At 43.5% G+C, this 21,444-nt stretch overlaps 1 protein-coding gene across 3 annotated transcripts in view; it reads right to left on the bottom strand.

Moving 5' to 3' along the window:
* Positions 1–469: 469 nt before the first annotated feature.
* LOC121586856 (homeobox-containing protein 1-like) overlaps positions 470–21,444 on the bottom strand; it is a 30,720-nt gene continuing 9,745 nt past the window's right edge. The window contains exons 5-11 of one of the 3 annotated variants that reach the window (XM_045226452.1): positions 18,713–18,823; positions 8,997–9,257; positions 8,038–8,194; positions 4,594–4,676; positions 4,265–4,360; positions 3,048–3,166; positions 470–1,932 (exon numbers count right to left, since the gene is read on the bottom strand). In XM_045226452.1, the coding sequence (XP_045082387.1) occupies positions 1,786–1,932; positions 3,048–3,166; positions 4,265–4,360; positions 4,594–4,676; positions 8,038–8,194; positions 8,997–9,257; positions 18,713–18,823 (974 nt within the window). In that variant the 3' untranslated portion in view covers positions 470–1,785. Of the gene's footprint in view, positions 1,933–2,407; positions 3,167–4,264; positions 4,361–4,593; positions 4,677–8,037; positions 8,195–8,996; positions 9,258–18,712; positions 18,824–21,444 lie in introns of all 3 variants that reach the window. The other 2 variants (XR_006661911.1, XM_045226453.1) reach the window with 2 other exon arrangements.

Here is a 21,444-nt window from a genome sequence, read left to right as displayed (position 1 = left end):
AGGCCTTAACTGAAAGGAAAAACAAGAAACCTGCAGACACTAGGCCCTCCATGGAATGAGTTTGACACCCTTGATCTAGGGGCTGTATCCTAACTTTTTATTTATTTATCCTATATTTAACCAGGGAAGCCACAATGGGACCTTTTACTTTTAAGTGAGCCCTGGACTTGAGGTCTGTCCGTGCACTTTACTTGCATATCAAGGCACCTCTCTCCCATTGACTTTCAATGCATGATTTAGGCAGAGGTCACAGAGTTTAGGGATGTGTATCAGAAGTTAGGATTCAGCCCTGTGAGTATAATGACATAAATGGCTTGGTACATTTCATGACCAATAAATAATAACCACCATTAAGGCCTTGGGCTAAGGGAGAACAGTAACATCTATATGTGTAACAAAGTGTTCCCCCAAAACACTCTCCATTTAATTTAAATCCAGAGGCTTTATGCTTACATGTTCATTTATGTTCATGCTTGTTACATTATCAGCTAGCAATCTTTTTTTTTTTTTAATGACCGGGAGCACACAGCTGACATCAAATGAACATGCAAGCACATTAATATAAGTTCAGTGTTCTTCTTCTTGGAAATATATGGACTAAAGGAATCAGCAGGAAGCGCCGTTTTCAGTCAATCAGTACATAGAGACACATAAGGATGAGCTTATTGTAAAAGGAGGAGGTGCTTACAGCACAGATGCATTACAAGTCATGGTTAACTACCTTAACAATAATGATTTTACGTTGCCTAGAAGATTATGTTTTTTGAACTCAAACCAGACAACTTTTGAGAACAGTCTAGCTTCTCTCGACGGGTTTGGAGGACTTGAGTGGTTCATGTCAATAACAGAAAGGGACATAAGTAAGTGATTATTATTAGTTTGTTCCTTATACATAATAATGTTAATTTGATCAATGAACATTCGTTGAGGAAGAAAGACAACCATAAGGAAGCATAATAAATCAAACTCTGGGCTAGTTTGGCTTGCTGACATTACAATTAGACAGAATACAGACAGAGATATAGATGTTCATGTTTTTGCATAAACAGTCAACATGTGATATATGAAACATTCCTTTTGAACGAGCTTATTAGAGAGAAACATGGGATGATTCATCATCATCATCATCCGCCGTCTTTGGGTTTACCTGAGATTCCATTTGTCCCTCAGGGTTGGACTCTAAACACTGACCGGACTACTTGAATGATCCCAAAGTCTAACCAGGTTACTAAGATCGGGTCAAAGACACTCAAGCAAAGCAGAGAAGGCATCCTCACGTTGATATTGACACCATCGTCACACCAAAAGATCAACCAAACCCACCTCGCTCGCCTCAACCAGACACACCTGTCTCACCTTACCAAACACACCTGACCTGCAGGTTCAAAACATTCATTTCTCACTCCAGTCCATTATTACGCAACCACTCGTCAAAACCTTTAAAAAGCACGTAGCAAAGAAAATGTCAAAAAGAAAGGCCGTTTAGCTTCTAGAGGGGGAGATATATCCACTTTTACACCCCTTATTCCTTCTAAGGAGTTCTCTTTCGTTTTAAGACTGTCTTGGAATGCACTATATAGAGAGCTAGAGATAAATATTGGCATTACTATAAAGCATGATTACTGTATAGACAGTGGCCTCCCTACCACTAGAGGCACCGGAGAGAGCTGTAGCACCCTTTTCAACTATTAACACTGACTGTCATAGCCCCTGAGGACACTCAGAGCGGCCATTCTTTTTTTTGTTATATGCCGTTATATATTCAAATCCACGCTCTCCCATTGGTCACTCCTCGTCCACCGTCTCCCTTTTCGATTCGTCAGCTTTCTGTTCCAGAACCTGAGGGGCGGGGCTTGGAGGTGGAAGGACCTCGACGGCAGCCAATGAGGAGGGGTCTTGTAGATCAAGGTCCTTCCTGGAAGAGATCTCTTCCTGTGAAGGAAAAAGGTAAGAGCTTATTCAAACTTTATTATAGTCATGCTGACCAGACTGAAAAATAAAATGTGCACATACATGTTACTCAATCATTTCATCCAATCTGCTCGCGCGCGCACTACAAGTCCCGCCTCCCCCATCTACTCATTGTTTTTTTTTTACGAGTATATACCCACGTGGGTGATTGAAAGATGAACGAGGTCCACACTCCAGTCGGTGGCGGTAATTCAAGCTAGCCAAGTGTCCATGAACGTTTCATATGTGTTTTGACCTGTCCCCAAACTAATATAGTTGGTTCACAGTTGCTTTTTTGTATTTTAACCTGCGTGTCATGAACATCTGGTGGGGATAGACAAAATCATTTGGTCATCATGTTACAGTTTATTGTACAGTTGACAGTTTATTGTACAAGTTCAATGATAAGTGGTTTAGTATTAAATTCCCTGACTGAATTGTTGATTCACTGACTCACCTGCTCTATGAATCGTTGATTCACTAACTCACCTGCTCTATGAATCGTTGATTCACTAACTCACCTGCTCTATGAACCGTTGATTCACTAACTCACCTGCTCTATGAATCGTTGATTCACTAACTCACCTGCTCTATGAATCGTTGATTCACTGACTCACCTGCTCTATGAATCGTTGATTCACTAACTCACCTGTTCTATGAATCGTTGATTCACTAACTCACCTGCTCTATGAATCGTTGATTCACTGACTCACCTGCTCTATGAATCGTTGATTCACTAACTCACCTGCTCTATGAATCGTTGATTCACTAACTCACCTGCTCTATGAATCGTTGATTCACTAACTCACCTGCTCTATGAATCGTTGATTCACTAACTCACCTGCTCTATGAATCGTTGATTCACTAACTCACCTGCTCTATGAATCGTTGATTCACTAACTCACCTGCTCTATGAATCGTTGATTCACTAACTCACCTGCTCTATGAATCGTTGATTCACTAACTCACCTACTCTATGAATCGTTGATTCACTAACTCACCTGCTCTATGAATCGTTGATTCACTAACTCACCTGCTCTATGAATCGTTGATTCACTAACTCACCTGCTCTATGAATCGTTGATTCACTAACTCACCTGCTCTATGAATCGTTGATTCACTTGCTCTGCAAAGTCCTGTGGTTCCAGCTCCTCCCCGTTGGATTGACAGCTCGGGCTGGGAACCTCGATACCATGACTCTCCAAGATGGCTGCCTCTGACGGGGAGAAGGAGAGAGGGAGAAGGAGAGAGGGAGAAGGAGAGAAGGAGAGAAGGAGAGAGGGAGAGAAGGAGAGAGGGAGAAGGAGAAAAGGAGAAAGAAAGCAGACAAAAAGGGTGCAAACAGGAAAGAGAGTGAAAAATAGATCAAGAAAAGGGGAAATGCTGTCCTTTATCCACTGCAGCATCTAGCAACATGTAGCTCTAGCTCTCTACCAGTGGATACATCTCCTAGATCAACATGTAGCTCTAGCTCTCTACCAGTAGATACATCTCCTAGATCAACATGTAGCTCTAGCTCTCTACCAGTAGATACATCTCCTAGATCTGAAAAGATCAGGTAGACATAAGCAACATGGTGAAAATACCACCTAGCCTAACAATGGCTAATGTTGACCTATTACCAGTGGTGTAAAGTACTTAAGTAAAAATACTTTAAAGTACTACTTAAGTAGTTTTTGGGGTATCTGTACTTTACTATTTATATTTTTGACTACTTTTACTTCACTACATTCCTAAAGAAAATAATGTACTTTTTACTCCATACATTTTCCCTGACACCCAAAAGTACTCGTTACATTTTGACAGGAAAATGGTACAATTCACACACTTATCAAGAGAACATCCCTGGTCATCTCTACTGCCTCTGATCTGGCAGACTAATTCAACACAAATGTTTCGTTTGTAAATGATGTCAGTGTTGGGAGTGTGCCCCTGGCTATCCGTCAATAAAAAATAAAATAAATAATGGTGCCGTCTGGGTTGCTTAATATAAGGAATTTGAAATTATTCACACTTTTACTTTTGATACTTAAGTACATTTGAGCAATTCCATTTACTTTTGATACTTAAGTATATTTAAAACCAAATACTTTTACTCAAGTAGTATTTTACTGGGTGACTTTCACTTTTACTTGAGTCATTTTCTATTAAAAAGTATCTTTACTTTTACTCAAGTAGGACAATTGAGCACTTTTTGCACCACTGTCTATTCCCATAATGCTGACACCTATCCAATGTTTTCTGGTCTACAGAATGTGCCTAGGTGTTAGGGATTGTGGGTGTTTTGGTATGTTTTGGTATTGGAGATTCTCACCTATATTAGCCCGTCTCTTCATCTCTTTCCGGCGGTTGGCGAACCAGTTGTACACCTTCAGAGCCGTGACACGCTCAAACTCAGACAGCTTGCATCCTGGGTAATGGTGACAGAGAGATGGACAAGTGAATACGTGAAATAGGGTGAGGTGCTCCTTCTTCATGCTAAATTGAAAGCCTTTTGAACATAGGATTTTATTGGTATTAAAACTAATAAGTCGTTTAAAGGGGCATAAGAAAAAAGGGTAGATATGAGTTCATGATAATTGAGTTTAGAATAAAGACATTGTTTACAGGTGTGTTGGTGAGCTGTGCTCGAACCAAACTGACCAGGTTTCTGGACGACTGAATTGCAGGCGTTAGCGATCTCCTCTCTCTTCGCCTCATCAGGGTACTGGTTCTCCATAAAGAAACTGACAGACAACAACCAGCCAATAAGAACACTGTTAACACAATCCCCCCCCCCACTCATGGCATTAACCAATCAGAAACTCTCATCATAGTGGAGGAAGGAAGGAGAAAACATCCAGCCAATGAGAGCTCAGCTAGATTAGCTTTGTATCACTTCAGCCAGTAGTTTTGAAAGTAGTGCGCCAAAACGGCTCCCGGACAATTCTGTACTGCGTCATCTATTTCCTGTGATACAGTGGGGAAAAAAAGTATTTAGTCAGCCACCAATTGTGCAAGTTCTACCACTTAAAAAGATGAGAGAGGCCTGTAATTTTCATCATAGGTACACGTCAACTATGACAGACAAATTGAGAAAAAGAAATCCAGAAAATCACATTGTAGGATTTTTTATGAATTTATTTGCAAATTATGGTGGAAAATAAGTATTTGGTCACCTACAAACAAGCAAGATTTCTGGCTCTCACAGACCTGTAACTTCTTCTTTAAGGGGCTCCACTGTCCTCCACTCGTTACCTGTATTAATGGCACCTGTTTGAACTTGTTATCAGTATAAAAGACACCTGTCCACAACCTCAAACAGTCACACTTCAAACTCCACTATGGCCAAGACCAAAGAGCTGTCAAAGGACACTAGAAACAAAATTGTAGACCTGCACGAGACTGGGAAGACTGAATCTGCAATAGGTAAGCAGCTTGGTTTGAAGAAAATCAACTGTGGGAGCAATTATTAGGAAATGGAAGACATACAAGACTACTGATAATCTCCCTCGATCTGGGGCTCCACGCAAGATCTCACCCCGTGGGGTCAAAATGATCACAAGAACGGTGAGCAAAAATCCCAGAATCACACGGGGGGACCTAGTGAATGACCTGCAGAGAGCTGGGACCAAAGTAACAAAGCCTACCATCAGTAACACACTACGCCGCCAGGGACTCAAATCCTGCAGTGCCAGACGTATCCCCCTGCTTAAGCCAGTACATGTCCAGGCCCGTCTGAAGTTTGCTAGAGTGCATTTGGATGATCCATACGAGGATTGGGAGAATGTCATATGGTCAGATGAAACCAAAATAGAACTTTTTGGTAAAAACTCAACTCGTCGTGTTTGGAGGACAAAGAATGCTGAGTTGCATCCAAAGAACACCATACCTACTGTGAAGCATGGGGGTGGAAACATCATGCTTTGGGGCTGTTTTTCTGCAAAGGGACCAGGACGACTGAACCGTGTAAAGGAAAGAATGAATGGGGCCATGTATCGTTAGATTTTGAGTGAAAACCTCCTTCCATCAGCAAGGGCATTGAAGATGAAACGTGGCTGGGTCTTTCAGCATGACAATGATCCCAAACACACCGCTCGGGCAACGAAGGAGTGGCTTCGTAAGAAGCATTTCAAGGTCCTGGAGTGGCCTAGCCAGTCTCCAGATCTCAACCCCATAGAAAATTTTTGGAGGGAGTTGAAAGTCCGTGTTGCCCAGCGACAGCCCCAAAACATCACTGCTCTAGAGGAGATCTGCATGGAGGAATGGGCCAAAATACCAGCAGTGTGTGAAAACCTTGTGAAGACTTACAGAAAACGTTTGACCTGTGTCATTGCCAACAAAGGGTATATAACAAAGTATTGAGAAACTTTTGTTATTGACCAAATACTTATTTTCCACCATAATTTGCAAATAAATTCATAAAAAATCCTACAATGTGATTTTCTAGATTTTTTTTTCTAATTTTGTCTGTCATAGTTGACGTGTACATATGATGAAAATTACAGGCCTCTCTCATCTTTTTAAGTGGGAGAATTTGCACAATTGGTGGCTGACTAAATACCCCTTTCCCCACTGTATGTTACATCCTGCAAAAATAATAATCATTGCAATTCGTATATAAGATCCTGGACTGCATCGTTAACCAATCAGAAGTGGTACAGTGGATTAAATGGACACAGGTGGATTACTCTCCCTTTCTCTCCTCTTCTAGGCAATAAATAAAAATAACCGTATTTTACAAAAACAGGAAGATATATTGCACCACTTACTCCTCACCCTCCATCTCTCTCTCCTTCCTTACTCCTCACCTTCCATCTCTCTCTCCTTCCTTACTCCTCACCCTCCATCTCTCTCTCTCCTTCCTTACTCCTCACCCTCCATCTCTCTCTCCTTCCTTACTCCTCACCCTCCATCTCTCTCTCTCTCCTTCCTTACTCCTCACCCTCCATCTCTCTCTCTCCTTCCTTACTCCTCACCCTCCATCTCTCCTTCCTTACTCCTCACCCTCCATCTCTCTCTCTCTCCTTCCTTACTCCTCACCCTCCATCTCTCGCTCTCCTTCCTTACTCCTCCATCTCCCTGTCTGAATAATAATCACTTCACAAATAAACAGTAGGAGCACTTGCTCCCTCCATCACCCACCCTCTCTCTCTCCCTCCCTCCATCACCCTCCCTCCCTCCTTCACCCTCTCTCTCTCCCTCCCTCCTTCACCCTCTCCCTCCCTCCCTCCCTCCATCACCCTCTCTCTCTCATTCACCCTCTCTCTCCCACCATCACCCTCTCTCCCTCCCTCCCTCCATCACCCTCTCCCTCCCTCCCTCCATCACCCTCTCCCTCCCTCCATCACCCTCTCCCCCTCCCTCCCTCCATCACCCTCTCCCTCCCTCCCTCCATCACCCCTCACCTCCCTCTCCCTCCCTCCCTCCATCACCCTCTCCCTCCCTCCATCACCCTCTCCCTCCCTCCCTCCCTCCATCACCCTCCCCCTCACCCTCACCCTCTCCCTCCCTCCCTCCCTCTCTCTAACCCACAGTATCATCCGTCAGCGGGACGGGAGTGTAAACTAGCCCCTAAAGAGAAACAGCACTGCAGTGGCATTGCGTCATCCATAGAGCTGTGTTCTACGTGCCTGTGTGTTCTCATTACTGAGAGTGTCCTCCGCTTAGAGACATCACAGGCATAACAGTCGACCACTTCAGAAACAGTGGGACAAAATCATTCCTATACTTAGGATGTGCTTGGCTTTTTATAGGTTAGAAATTCGTTATAAAGAATAACATTTTCTAAGACATGTCACAAAGGCCTTGATGGGAAACATCTTGTTTGATAGGAAACATCTTGTGTGATGGGAAACATCTGGTCCCATCAGTAACATCAACAGACTCAACCACTAATGGTTAGTGTTGGGCTAGAACAAAAGCCTGGACACCCCATAGCTCTCCATGAGAAGGTTTGTTGACCACTGGCCTTGCAGTAATTGTGATGAAGCAGTTTTGGATCTGTCTGTTGACAACAAGCGTCAACATAGATAGTCGGCTAGTCAAATGTAAACACCACTATTGTCATGGGAACCCGATCCAATCAGAGCTCTGTGATTGGCTCACCTCTCCATGATTGACTGGCACTCCTTCCTCCAAGTGAATCTGCTTCCCCTCCGCAGCCTCAGAGGACCGCCCACCACCCCGCCCCTCTCCCCGGGGCTGACCCCCGTCCTCCAATCAGGCTCCTCCTTCACAAGGGAGCGCATCGACAGGGTAGCACCTAAATGGGGAGGTGAGAGAAAGGGGGGAGGGGGAGGTGAGAGAAAGGGGGGGGGAGAAAGGGAGAGGTGAGAGAGAGGGGGGAGGTGAGAGTGGGGAGGGAGGAGAGAGAGAGGGGAGAGTGGGGAGAGAGAGGGGGAGGTGAGAGAAAGGGGGAGAGGGGGGAGAGAGGGGGGAGAGAGAGGGGAGGTGAGAGAGAGGGAGAGGTGAGCGAGGGAGAGGTGAGAGTGGGGAGGGAGGAGAGAGAGAGGGGGAGGTGAGAGAGGGAGAGGTGAGAGGGGGAGGTGAGAGAGAGGTGGGGTGAGAGAGAAGAGAGAAAGGGGGGGGTGAGAGAGGGCAGGGAGGAAGCTTAAACATTAGAGAAAGTAACCCATTGCAACTAGCAAACCAGTGGTTTATTATTATTTAGGAGAAATAACTTATCGTTCAAATCACTTGACTGTTCTATTTTAATAAGGATTTGGTAACTTTTAGGATACATGACATCCCTAGACTGACAGTGAATTCCCAGATAGACACTGGGGAGGCACAACGTGGACACAGAGAGACATGCATGCAGGCTCTGTGATGACAGGATGTATCAGACAGACAGGGGGCCTCGAGTGCTGCAGTGTACTTTTTATTTAATTAATTTTTTTACTTTCGACTTCGGCAATGGCAAGAGTTGTAGCGTGAGTTAAAACCAAGACTAGTAAAAATGTTGCCTGCCTCGTTCCCGAACAGCCACAGACAGAACTGAGGAGAGATGGAGGGTTGGGTCCTGTAGGAGTGGTCCTGTTATGGGCATGGGGGCTTGCTGTTACCTGGCTGGGCCTGCTGTGCGGCAGCAGTGTACCATGGGAGAAGGTGCATCAGCAGCTCTCTCTGTCTGCCCCAGGTGGTGGCGGCCGTGGCCGCGGCTGTGGCGCCCGTAGTCGCATTTCCCACCATCCCTGTGACGTCTCTGTCTCTGTCCCCTCCCCTGGCGGGTCCAGAGCCCGGGTTCTGGCCCAGCCCCTGGCCGAGACCACTGAGCCCCGTTCCCAGACCCGCCGGGCCGTGCTGGCTTTCACTCCATCTCAGCCCTTCATTAAGGACAAAACCAAACCAGTGGTCAGGCCACAGACATATATAGGTAGACATACAGAGTTTGGCCAATATTGGTTTGAGATTTAGGCCTAGAGTTTTAACAGAAGTCTAGCAATACGAATATCATTTATTAAAACACCAGACAGTTGTTTTATAACTGACTTCATCCAATCCTTTTTTGGCCACAATGTGTTAGTCAAGTAATCAAAACAAACTGTGAGATTACTGTTGTGAATAGGTATACAGTGGACACGTCCAAAGTTTAGTAATGAAGTGCCCACCAGGTAGAAAGGCATAGAGAAAGCAACATGTTAGCATTAGGATCCAGAATTAGCGTCATTGCTGGTGTTAGATGGGGTTATTATTGATAGCCTGTTAGCCATGTAGGAATGAAAACCAGCACCGGAATTCTACCTCTCCAGGATCAGGACTGAGAACCACGCAGAAGCAGCAGCAGCAAAGCTTGGGGAGGAAAGGAAGATGACATGACAAAGGGACGGGTAGGTAGATTGTTCAGGAAGGCTTCTTTTCATTCATTTTTGCTCATGTGACATAAGAGTAAACCACCACAGTGACAAAGTCATTGGGACAGACTAAACATTCTAATATTTAGGCTACGTCTTTGCTGATATAGAATTGAGCAAACAGTTTACATTTTCAAAACACTTCTAGTGCATCCATATTTCAGTCTGTGTGGATGGTGTTTATTCTTGACTTCCTATGGGAGGTTATTATGTTACTCTAGCCTGGGTTAAGATGGATGGATCATGATGTTACTCTAGCCTGGGTTAAGATGGATGGATCATGACGTTACTCTAGCCTGGGTTAAGATGGATGGATCACGATGTTACTCTAGCCTGGGTTAAGATGGATGGATCATGATGTTACTCTAGCCTGGGTTAAGATGGATGGATCATGATGTTACTCTAGCCTGGGTTAAGATGGATGGATCACGATGTTACTCTAGCCTGGGTTAAGATGGATGGATCACGATGTTACTCTAGCCTGGGTTAAGATGGATGGATCATGATGTTACTCTAGCCTGGGTTAAGATGGATGGATCATGATGTTACTCTAGCCTGGGTTAAGATGGATGGATCATGATGTTACTCTAGCCTGGGTTAAGATGGATGGATCATGATGTTACTCTAGCCTGGGTTAAGATGGATGGATCACGATGTTACTCTAGCCTGGGTTAAGATGGATGGATCATGATGTTACTCTAGCCTGGGTTAAGATGGATGGATCATGATGTTACTCTAGCCTGGGTTAAGATGGATGGATCATGATGTTACTCTAGCCTGGGTTAAGATGGATGGATCATGATGTTACTCTAGCCTGGGTTAAGATGGATGGATCATGATGTTACTCTAGCCTGGGTTAAGATGGATGGATCACGATGTTACTCTAGCCTGGGTTAAGATGGATGGATCATGATGTTACTCTAGCCTGGGTTAAGATGGATGGATCATGATGTTACTCTAGCCTGGGTTAAGATGGATGGATCACGATGTTACTCTAGCCTGGGTTAAGATGGATGGATCATGATGTTACTCTAGCCTGGGTTAAGATGGATGGATCATGATGTTACTCTAGCCTGGGTTAAGATGGATGGATCATGATGTTACTCTAGCCTGGGTTAAGATGGATGGATCACGATGTTACTCTAGCCTGGGTTAAGATGGATGGATCATGATGTTACTCTAGCCTGGGTTAAGATGGATGGATCATGATGTTACTCTAGCCTGGGTTAAGATGGATGGATCACGATGTTACTCTAGCCTGGGTTAAGATGGTTGGATCATGATGTTACTCTAGCCTGGGTTAAGATGGATGGATCATGATGTTACTCTAGCCTGGGTTAAGATGGATGGATCACGATGTTACTCTAGCCTGGGTTAAGATGGATGGATCATGATGTTACTCTAGCCTGGGTTAAGATGGATGGATCATGATGTTACTCTAGCCTGGGTTAAGATGGATGGATCACGATGTTACTCTAGCCTGGGTTAAGATGGATGGATCATGATGTTACTCTAGCCTGGGTTAAGATGGATGGATCATGATGTTACTCTAGCCTGGGTTAAGATGGATGGATCATGATGTTACTCTAGCCTGGGTTAAGATGGATGGATCATGATGTTACTCTAGCCTGGGTTAAGATGGATGGATCACGATGTTACTCTAGCCTGGGTTAAGATGGATGGATCACGATGTTACTGTAGCCTGGGTTAAGATGGGATGGACAGACGCCACACTCATCCACTAGAGTTACACTTCAAACCAGATGACTAACATGATTGATTAGTATCTACAGCAAAGGCTGGTTTACAGTCGTCTATCGACATGTCTGTAGACAGTTGTCGTAGCGACATCATGAACATTCTATTGTTTTCCGACATCAAACTTGTTGTTGTCGTTATGAAAAGTATAAACAAAACAGCAGCCGGGTGCTCCAAATAGCATACCGTCTATTTTAACACCAATAAACCCATCCGTTTTACAATGAATTCAGCAAATGTCAACCTAGTAACCCAGGCAACTAAAAGCACATTTTCTAAACAATGTTTTGGTTCGTTGCTAGCTACAGTGCCTTTAGAAAGTATTTACAGGGAGGGAAAAGTATTTGATCCCCTGCTGATTTTGTACGTTTGCCCACTGACAAAGAAATGATCAGTCTATAATTTTAATGGCAGGGGGTCTGTAGTGACGCCGCAAGCACTGAGATGCAGTGCCTTAGACCACTGTGCCACTCGGGAGCCCAAGCAAACCAGATGGACAACATGAAAATGATCAGAGGAAGCTCAGGAGTAAAAACAAACAAAATATAATTAGTGACTGTGTCCATAAAATGTATATACAGTGAGGGAAAAAAGTATTTGATCCCCTGCTGATTTTGTACGTTTGCCCACTGACAAAGACATGATCAGTCTATAATTTTAATGGTAGGTTTATTTGAACAGTGAGAGACAGAATAACAACAAAAAAATCCAGAAAAACGCATGTCAAAAACGATATAAATTGATTTGCATTTTAATGAGGGAAATAAGTATTTGACCCCTCTGCAAAACATGACTTAGTACTTGGTGGCAAAACCCTTGTTGGCAATCACAGAGGTCAGACGTTTCTTGTAGTTGGCCACCAGGTTTGCACACATCTCAGGAGGGATTTTGTCCCACTCCTCTTTGCAGATCTTCTCCAAGTCATTAAGGTTTCGAGGCTGACGTTTGGCAACTCGAACATTCAGCTCCCTCCACAGATTTTCTATGGGATTAAGGTCTGGAGACTGGCTGGGCCACTCCAGGACCTTAATGTGCTTCTTCTTCAGCCACTTCTTTGTTGCCTTGGCCGTGTGTTTTGGGTCATTGTCATGCTGGAATACCCATCCACGACCCATTTTCAATGACCTGGCTGAGGGAAGGAGGTTCTCACCCAAGATTTGATGGTACATGGCCCCGTCCATCGTCCCTTTGATGCGGTGAAGTTGTCCTGTCCCCTTAGCAGAAAAACACCCCCAAAGCATAATGTTTCCACCTCCATGTTTGACGGTGGGGATGGTGTTCTTGGGGTCATAGGCAGCATTCCTCCTCCTCCAAACACGGCGAGTTGAGTTGATGCCAAAGAGCTCCATTTTGGTCTCATCTGACCACAACACTTTCACCCAGTTCTCCTCTGAATCATTCAGATGTTCATTGGCAAACTTCAGACGGGCATGTATATGTGCTTTCTTGAGCAGGGGGACCTTGCGGGCGCTGCAGGATTTCAGTCCTTCACGGCGTAGTGTGTTACCAATTGTTTTCTTGGTGACTATGGTCCCAGCTGCTTTGAGATCATTGACAAGATCCTCCCGTGTAGTTCTGGGCTGATTCTTCACCGTTCTCATGATCATTGCAACTCCACGAGGTGAGATCTTGGATGTAGCCCCAGGCCGAGGGAGATTGACAGTTATTTTGTGTTTCTTCCATTTGCGAATAATCGCACCAACTGTTGTCACCTTCTCACCAAGCTGCTTGGCGATGGTTTTGTAGCCCATTCCAGCCTTGTGTAGGTCTACAATCTTGTCCCTAACATCCTTGGAGAGCTCTTTGGTCTTGGCCATGGTGGAGAGTTTGGAATCTGATCCCTCATTAAAATGCAAATCAATTTATAACATTTTTGACATTAAAAACGTACAAAAACAGCAGGGGATCAAATACTTTTTCCCTCACTGTGTACCCCTCGACTTTTTCAACATTTTGTTGTGTCACTGGCCTACACACAACACCCCATGTCAAAGTGGAACTATGTTTTTAGAAATGTTTAAAAATCAATAAAAAATGAAAAGCTGAAATGTCTTGAGTTAATAAGTATTCAACCACTTTTTTTACGGCAAACGGAAATAAGTTCACGAGAACAAATGTGCTTAACAAGTCACATAAGTTGCATGACCTCACTGTGTGCAATAATATTGTTTAACTTCATTTCTGTACCCCACACATTAAGGTTATCTGAAGGTCCCCTCAATTGAGCAGTGAATTCCAAACACAGATTCAACCACAAAGACCAAGGAGGTTTTCCAACGCCTTGCAAAGTAAGGGCAGACATTGAATATCCCTTTAAGCATGGTGAAGTTATTAATTACATTTTGGATGGTGTATCAATACACCCAGTCACTACAAAGACACAGGTGTTCTTCCTAACTCAGTTGCCGGAGAAGAAGGAAACCACTCAGGGATTTCACCATGAGGCCAATGGTGACTTTAAAAACAGTTACAGTGCCTTGCAAAAGTATTCATCCCGCTTGGCGTTTTTCCTATTTTGTGGCATTACAACCTGTAATTTAAATGGATTTTTATTTGGATTTAATTTAAAATGGACATACACAACATAGTCCAAATTGGTGAAGTGAAATTAAAAAAATAACTTGTTTCAAAAATTCTAAAAAGTTCATTACGGAAAAGTGGTGCGTGCATCCAGTTGAAGTCGGACGATTACATACACCTTAGCCAAATACATTTAAACTCAGTTTTTCACAATTCCTGACATTTAATCCTAGTAAAAATTCCCTGTCTCAGGTCAATTAGGATCACCACTTTATTTTAAGAATGTGAAATGTCAGAATAATAGTGGAGAGAATGATTTATTTCAGCTTTTATTTCTTTCATCACATTCCCAGTGGGTCGGAAGTTTACATACACTCAATTAGTATTTGGTAGCATTGCCTTTAAATTGTTTAACTTGGGTCAAATGTTTCGGGTAGCCTTCCACAAGCTTCCCACAATAAGTTGGGTGAATTTTGGCCCATTACTCCTGACAGAGCTGGTGTAACTGAGTCAGGTTTGTAGCCCTCCTTGCTCGCACACACATGTTCAGTTCTGCCCACAAATGTTCTATAGGATTGAGGTCAGGGCTTTGTGATGGCCACTCCAATACCTTGACTTTGTTGTCCTTAAGCCATTTTCCCACAACTTTGGAAGTATGTTTGGGGTCATTGTCCATTTGGAAGACCTATTTGCGACCAAGCTTTAACTTCCTGACTGATGTCTTGAGATGTTGCTTCAATATAACCACATAATTTTCCTTCCTCAGGACGCCATCTAATTTGTGAAGTGCACCAGTCCCTCCTGCAGCAAAGCACACCCACAGCATGATGCTGCCACCTCCGTGCTTCATGGTTGGGATGGTGTTCTTCGGCTTGCAAGAACCCCCTTTTTCCTCCAAACATAACGATGGTCATTATGGCCAAACAGTTCTATTTTTGTTTCATCAGACCAGAGGACATTTCTCCAAAAGGTACGATCTTTGTCCCCATGTGCAGTTGCAAACCGTAGTATGGCTTTTTTATGGCGGTTTTGGAGCAGTGGCTTCTTCCTTGCCGAGCGGCCTTTCAGGTTACGTCGATATAGGACTCGTTTTTACTGTGGATATAGATACTTTTGTACCCGTTTCCTCCAGCATCTTCACAAGGTCCTTTGCTGTTGTTCTGGGATTGATTTGCACTTTTTCGCACCAAAGTAAGTCCATCTCTAGGAGACAGAATGCGACTCCTTCCTGAGCGGTATGACAGCTGCGTGGTCCCATGGTGTTTATACTTGCGTACTATTGTTTGTACAGATGAGCGTGGTACCTTCAGGCCTTTGGAAATTACTCCCAAGGATGAACCAGACTTGTGGAGGTCTACCATTTTTTTTCTGAAGTATTGGCTGATTTATTTTGATTTTCCCATGATGTCAAGCAACGAGGCACTGAGTTTGAAGGTAGGCCTTGAAATACATCCACAGGTACACCTCCAATTGACTCAAATGATGTCAATTAGCCTATCAGAAGCTTCTAAAGCCATGACATCATTTTCTGGAATTTTCCAAGCTGTTTAAAGGCACAGTGAACTTAGTGTATATAAACTTCTGACCCACTGGAATTGTGATACAGTGAATGATAAGTGAAATAATCTGTCTGTAAACAATTGTTGGAAAAATTACTTGTGTCATGCACAAAGTAGATGCCCTACCCGACTTGCCAAAACTATAGTTTGTTAACAAGAAATTTGTGGAGTGGTTGAAAAACGAGTTTTAATGACTCCAACCTAAGTGTATGTAAACTTCCGACTTCAACTGTACGTATTCACCCCCTTTGCTATGAAGCCCCTAAATAAGATCTGGTGCAACCAATTGCCTTCAGAAGTCACATAATTAGTTAAATAAAGTCCACCTGTATGCAATCTAAGTGTCACATGATCTGTCACATGATCTCAGTATACATATACACCTGTTCTGAAAGGCCCCAGAGTCTGCAACACCACTAAACAAGGGGCACAACCAAGCAAGCGGCACCATGAAGACAAAAGAGCTCTCCAAACAGGTCAGGGACAAAGTTGTGGAGATCAGGGTTGGGTTATAAAAAAATATCAGAAACTTTGAACATCCCACGGAGCACCATTAAATCCATTATAAAAAAACTGAAAGAATATGGCACCACAACAAACCTGCCAAGAGAGGGCCGCCCACCAAAACTCATGGACCAGGCAAGGAGGGCATTAATCAGAGAGGCAACAAAGAGACCAAAGATAACCCTGAAGGAGCATCAAAGCTCTACAGCGGAGATTGGAGTATCTGTCCATAGGACCACTTTAAGCCGTACACGCCACAGAGATGGGCTTTACGGAAGAGTGGCCAGAAAAAAGTCATTGCTTTAATAAATAAATAAGCAAACACGTTTGGTGTTCGCCAAAAGGCATGTGGGAGACTCCCCAAACATTTGGAAGAAGGTACACTGGTCAGATGAGGCTAAAATGTAGTTTTTTGGACATCAAGGAAAACGCTATGTCTGGCGCAAACCCAACACCTCTCATCACCCGAGAACACCATCCCCACAGTGAAGCATGGTGGCGGCAGCATCATACTGTGGGGATGTTCTCATCGGCAGGGACTGGGAAACTGGTCAGAATTGAAGGAATGATGGATGAGGCTAAATACAGGGAAATTCTTGAGGGAAACCTGTTTCAGTCTTCCAGATATTTGAGACTGGGACGGAGGTTCACCTTCCAGCAGGACAATGACCCTAAGCATACCGCTAAAGCAACACTTGAGTGGTTTAAGGGGAAACATTGAAATGTCTTGGAATGGCCTAGTCAAAGCCCAGACCTCAATCCAAATGACAATCTGTGGTATGACTTAAAGATTGCTGTACACCAGCGGAACCCATCCAACTTGAAGGAGCTGGAGCAGTTTTGCCTTGAAGAATGGGCAAAAATCCCAGTGGCTAGATGTGCCAAGCTTATAGAGACATACCCCAAGAGACTTGCAGCTGTAATTGCTGCAAAAGGTGGCATCTTCAAAGTGGTAGGCATGTTGTGTAAATCAAATGATACAAATCCCCCAAAAATCCATTTTAATTCCAGGTTGTAAGGTAACAAAATAGGAAAAATGCCAAGGGGGTGAATCCTTTTGCAAGCCACGGTACAGAGTTTAATGTCTGTGATAGGAGATAAACTGAGGATGGATCAACATTGTAGTTACTTCACAATACTAAACGAATTGACAGAGTAAAAAGAAGGAAGCTTGTACAGAATTCATTTTTTCTCCTAAACATGCATCCTTTTTGTAACAAGGCACTAAAGGAATCCTGCAAAAAAATGAGGCAAAGCAATTAACTTTTTGGCCTTAATACAAAGTGTTATGTTTGGGGCAAATCCAATACATTACTGAGTACCACTCTCCATATTTTCAAGCATAGTGATGGCTGCATCAGGTTCAGTCTGCTTTCCACCAGACATTGGGAGATTAATTAACCTCTCAGCAGGACAATAACCTCAAACACAAAGCCAAATCTACACTGGAGTTACTTACCAAGAACACAGTGAATGTTCCTGAATGGCCGAGTAACAGTTTTGACCTAAATCTACTTGAAAATTTATAGCAAGACCTGAAAATGGTTGTCTAGCAACGATCAACAAACAATTTGACAGAGCTTGAAGAATGTTGAAAAGAATAAAATGGGCAAATGTTGCATAATCCAGTTGTGGAAAGTTCTTAGAGACTTACCCAGAAAGACTCACAGCTGTAATCGCTACCAAAGGCGATTCTTACATGTATTGACTCAGGGGGTTGAATACTTCCCTGATCAAGATACAGTATATTACTGTTTTTATTTTTCATCAATTTCTAAAAACATGTTTTCACTTATTATGGGGTATTGTGTGTAAATTGGTGAAAAAAACACCTATTTAATCAATTTTGAATTCAGGCTGTAATGCAACAAAATGTGCAATAAGTAAATAAGTAAAGGTGTATGAACAGTTTCTGAAGGCACTGTAGCCAGCTAGCTGGCTAGCCAGTTCAAATAATGACCAGAGTATAGCTGACAAAGTCTCAACTTTAGCTACTTTTTATTCATTATTACTGGAAAATAAACCCACAACAACATAATTAATTCCTAGGTAATGGCGAGCTTACAGAAAATAGCCTACTTCCACATTGTGACTAAATAAAATTAAGGTAATTCTGAAAAAGTCGGAACTCCTGCATCATCTTGTCACAGGAGGATTTGGTATGGTTGCTATGGCAGTCCGGCAACCACGACAACAAGCTTTTTTCCCATGTCTGTGTGACAAGGAAACTGGAAGTCGAAGCGACGATCTACAGACTTTCCACCGGAGCATAAATTAAATGTTGTTTTGACCAGCGACACGTCGCATTCTAAATTGTCTACAGACATGTCGTTAGACTAAGTATAAACTGGCCTTTATGTTTAAAAAAAAAATCCTACTGTATATGTTCTCTCAGTCATGGCTATCTGTCTCCTGATCTCATTCCTTTACTGAACTCTCTAGAACCAGAACGATGTGTGTGTGTTTAGATTCACAATGCAGGATTAGAGGATGGACAGAGGAAGGACAGAGGGAAAGGGAGCAACAACAAGCAGCAGAATGGAGTCAACATTAAACGCTTCCTCCCCCTCTTACACTGGTTCTTACCTGGGTTGTTCCTCTCCAGCAGGTACCAGCGGTAGAAGGCTCTGCGTTTGGAGTCACTCATCTCCAAGCCCTGCTGCAGCAACCACTGGGAGATATAACTCTGACTGATACCTAGGGAGAGGATATACAGTGCATTCAGAAAGTATTCAGACCCCTTGACTTTTTCAACATTTTGTTACGCTACAGCTTTATTCTAAAATGGATTAAATTGTTTTTTTAATTCATCAATCTACACACAATACCCCATAATGACAAAGCGAAAACAGGTTTAGATTTTTTTTGCACATTTATGAAAAATATAAAACAGAAATACCTTATTTAGATAATTATCAGACCCTTTGCTATGAGACTCGAAATTGAGCGCAGGTGCTCCTGTTTCCATTGATCATCCTTGAGATATTTCTACAACTTCACTGGTGTCCACTTGTGGAAAATTCAATTGATTGGATATGATTTGGAAAGGCACACACCTGTCTATATAAGGTCTCACAGTTGATAGTGCATGTCAGAGCAAAAACCAAGGCATGAGGTCGAAAGAATTGTCCATAGACCTTCGAGAAAGGATTGTATCGAGGCACAGATCTGGGAAAGGGAACCAACAAACATTTCTGCAAAGGGTCTGAAGGTCCCCAAGAACACATTTCTTAAATGGAAGAAGTTTGGAACCACCAAGACTCTTCCTAGAGCTGGCCGCCCGGCCAAACTGAGCAATCAGGGGAGAAGGGCCAACTTGGTCAGGGAGGTGACCAAGAACCCGGTGGTCACTCTGACAGAGGTCTAGAGTTTCTCTGTGGAGATGGGAGAAGCTTCCAGAAGGAGTGGCTAGACGGAAGCCACTCCTCAGTAAAAGGCACATGACAGCCCGCTTGGAGTTTGCAAAAAAGGCACCAAAAGGACAAACCATGAGAAATAAGATTCTCTGGTCTGATGAAACCAAGATTGAACTCTTTGGCCTGAATGCCAAGCGTCATGTCTGGAGGAAACCTGGCACCATCCCTACGTTGAAGCATGGTGGCAGCATCATGCTGTGGGGATGTTTTTCAACGGCAGGGACTGGGAGACTAGTCAGGATCGAAAGAAAGATGAACGGAGCAAAGTACAGAGAGATCCTTGATGAAAACCTGCTCCAGAGCGCTCAGGACCTCAGACTGGGGCGAAGGTTCACCTTCCAACAGGACAATGACCCTAAGCTCACAGCCAAGACAACGCAGGAGTGGCTTTGGGACAAGTCTCTGAATGTCCTTTGAGTGACCCAGCCAGAGCCCAGACTTGAACCCGATCGAACATCTCTGGAGAGACCTGAAAATAGCTGTGCATCCAACCTGACAGAGCTTGAGAGGATCAAATCAAAGGTTATTTGTCACATACGCCGAATACAACAGGTGTAGACCTTACAGTGAAATGCTTAATTACAAGCCTTAACCAACAATGCAGTTTTAAGAAAGAATACCCCCCCAAAAAATAATAATTACATACACACACACACACACACACACACACACACACACACACACACATACATACACACACACACACAATAAAATAATACGAAATAAAAGTTTTTAAAAATTAGAGCAGCAGTAAAAATAACAGTAGGGAGGCTATATACAGGGGGTACCGGTACAGAGTCAATGTGAAATAACAGTAGCGAGGCTATATACAGGGGGTACCGGTACCGAGTCAATGTGCGGGGGCACCGGTTAGTCGAGGTAATTGACGTAATATGTACATGTAGGTAGAGTTATTAAAGTGACTATGCGCAGATAACAGAGAGTAGCAGCAGCGTAAATGCAAATAGTCTGGGTAGCCATTTGATTAGATGTTCAGGAGTCTTATGGCTTGGGGGTTGAAGCTGTTTAGAAGCCTCTTGGACCTTGACTTGGCGCTCCGGTACCGCTTGCCGTGCGGTAGCAGAGAGAACAGTCTATGACTAGGTGGCTTGAGTCTTTGACAATTTTGAGGGCCTTCCTCTGACACCGCCTGGTATAGAGGTCTGGATGGCAGGAATGGCCCCAATGATGTACTGGGCCGTACGCACTACCCTCTGTAGTGCCTTGCAGTCGGTGGCCGAGCAGTTGCCATACCAGGCAGTGATGCTCTCGATGGTGCAGCTGTAGAACCTTTTGAGGATCTGAGGACCAATGCCAAATCTTTTCAGTCTCCTCAGGGGGGAATAGGTTTTGTCATGCCCTCTTCACGACTGTCTTGGTGTGCTTGGACCACGTTAGTTTGTTGGTGATGTGGACACCAAGGAACTTGAAGCTCTCAACCTGATCCACTCCAGCCCCATCGATGAGAATGGGGGCGTGCTCGGTCCTCTTCTTTTTCCTGTAGTCCACAATCTGCAGAGAAGAATGGGAGAAACTCCCAAAGTACAGGTGTGCCAAGCTTGCAGCGTCATACCCAAGAAGACTCGAGGCTGTAATCGCTGCCAAAGGTGCTTCAACAAAGTACTGAGTAAAGGGTCTGGAAACATATGTAAATGTGATATATATATATTTTTATGTGATATATATATTTTTTTTATATATACATTTGCAAAAATCTAAAAAAAACTGTTTTTGCCTTGTCATTATGGGGTAGTGTGTGTAGATTAATGAGAAAAAATAAAAAAAACGATTTAATCAATTTTAGAATAAGGCTGTAACGTAACACTTTGGAAAAAGTCAAGGGGTCTGAATACTTTCCGAATGCCTTCAGAAAGTATTCATACCCCTGGACTTACTCCACAT

The sequence above is a fragment of the Coregonus clupeaformis genome, chromosome 17, assembly GCF_020615455.1.
Source record: "Coregonus clupeaformis isolate EN_2021a chromosome 17, ASM2061545v1, whole genome shotgun sequence".
In the NCBI taxonomy this organism is placed as follows: domain Eukaryota; kingdom Metazoa; phylum Chordata; class Actinopteri; order Salmoniformes; family Salmonidae; genus Coregonus; species Coregonus clupeaformis.
This window is presented reverse-complemented; position numbering and strand designations above follow the sequence as displayed.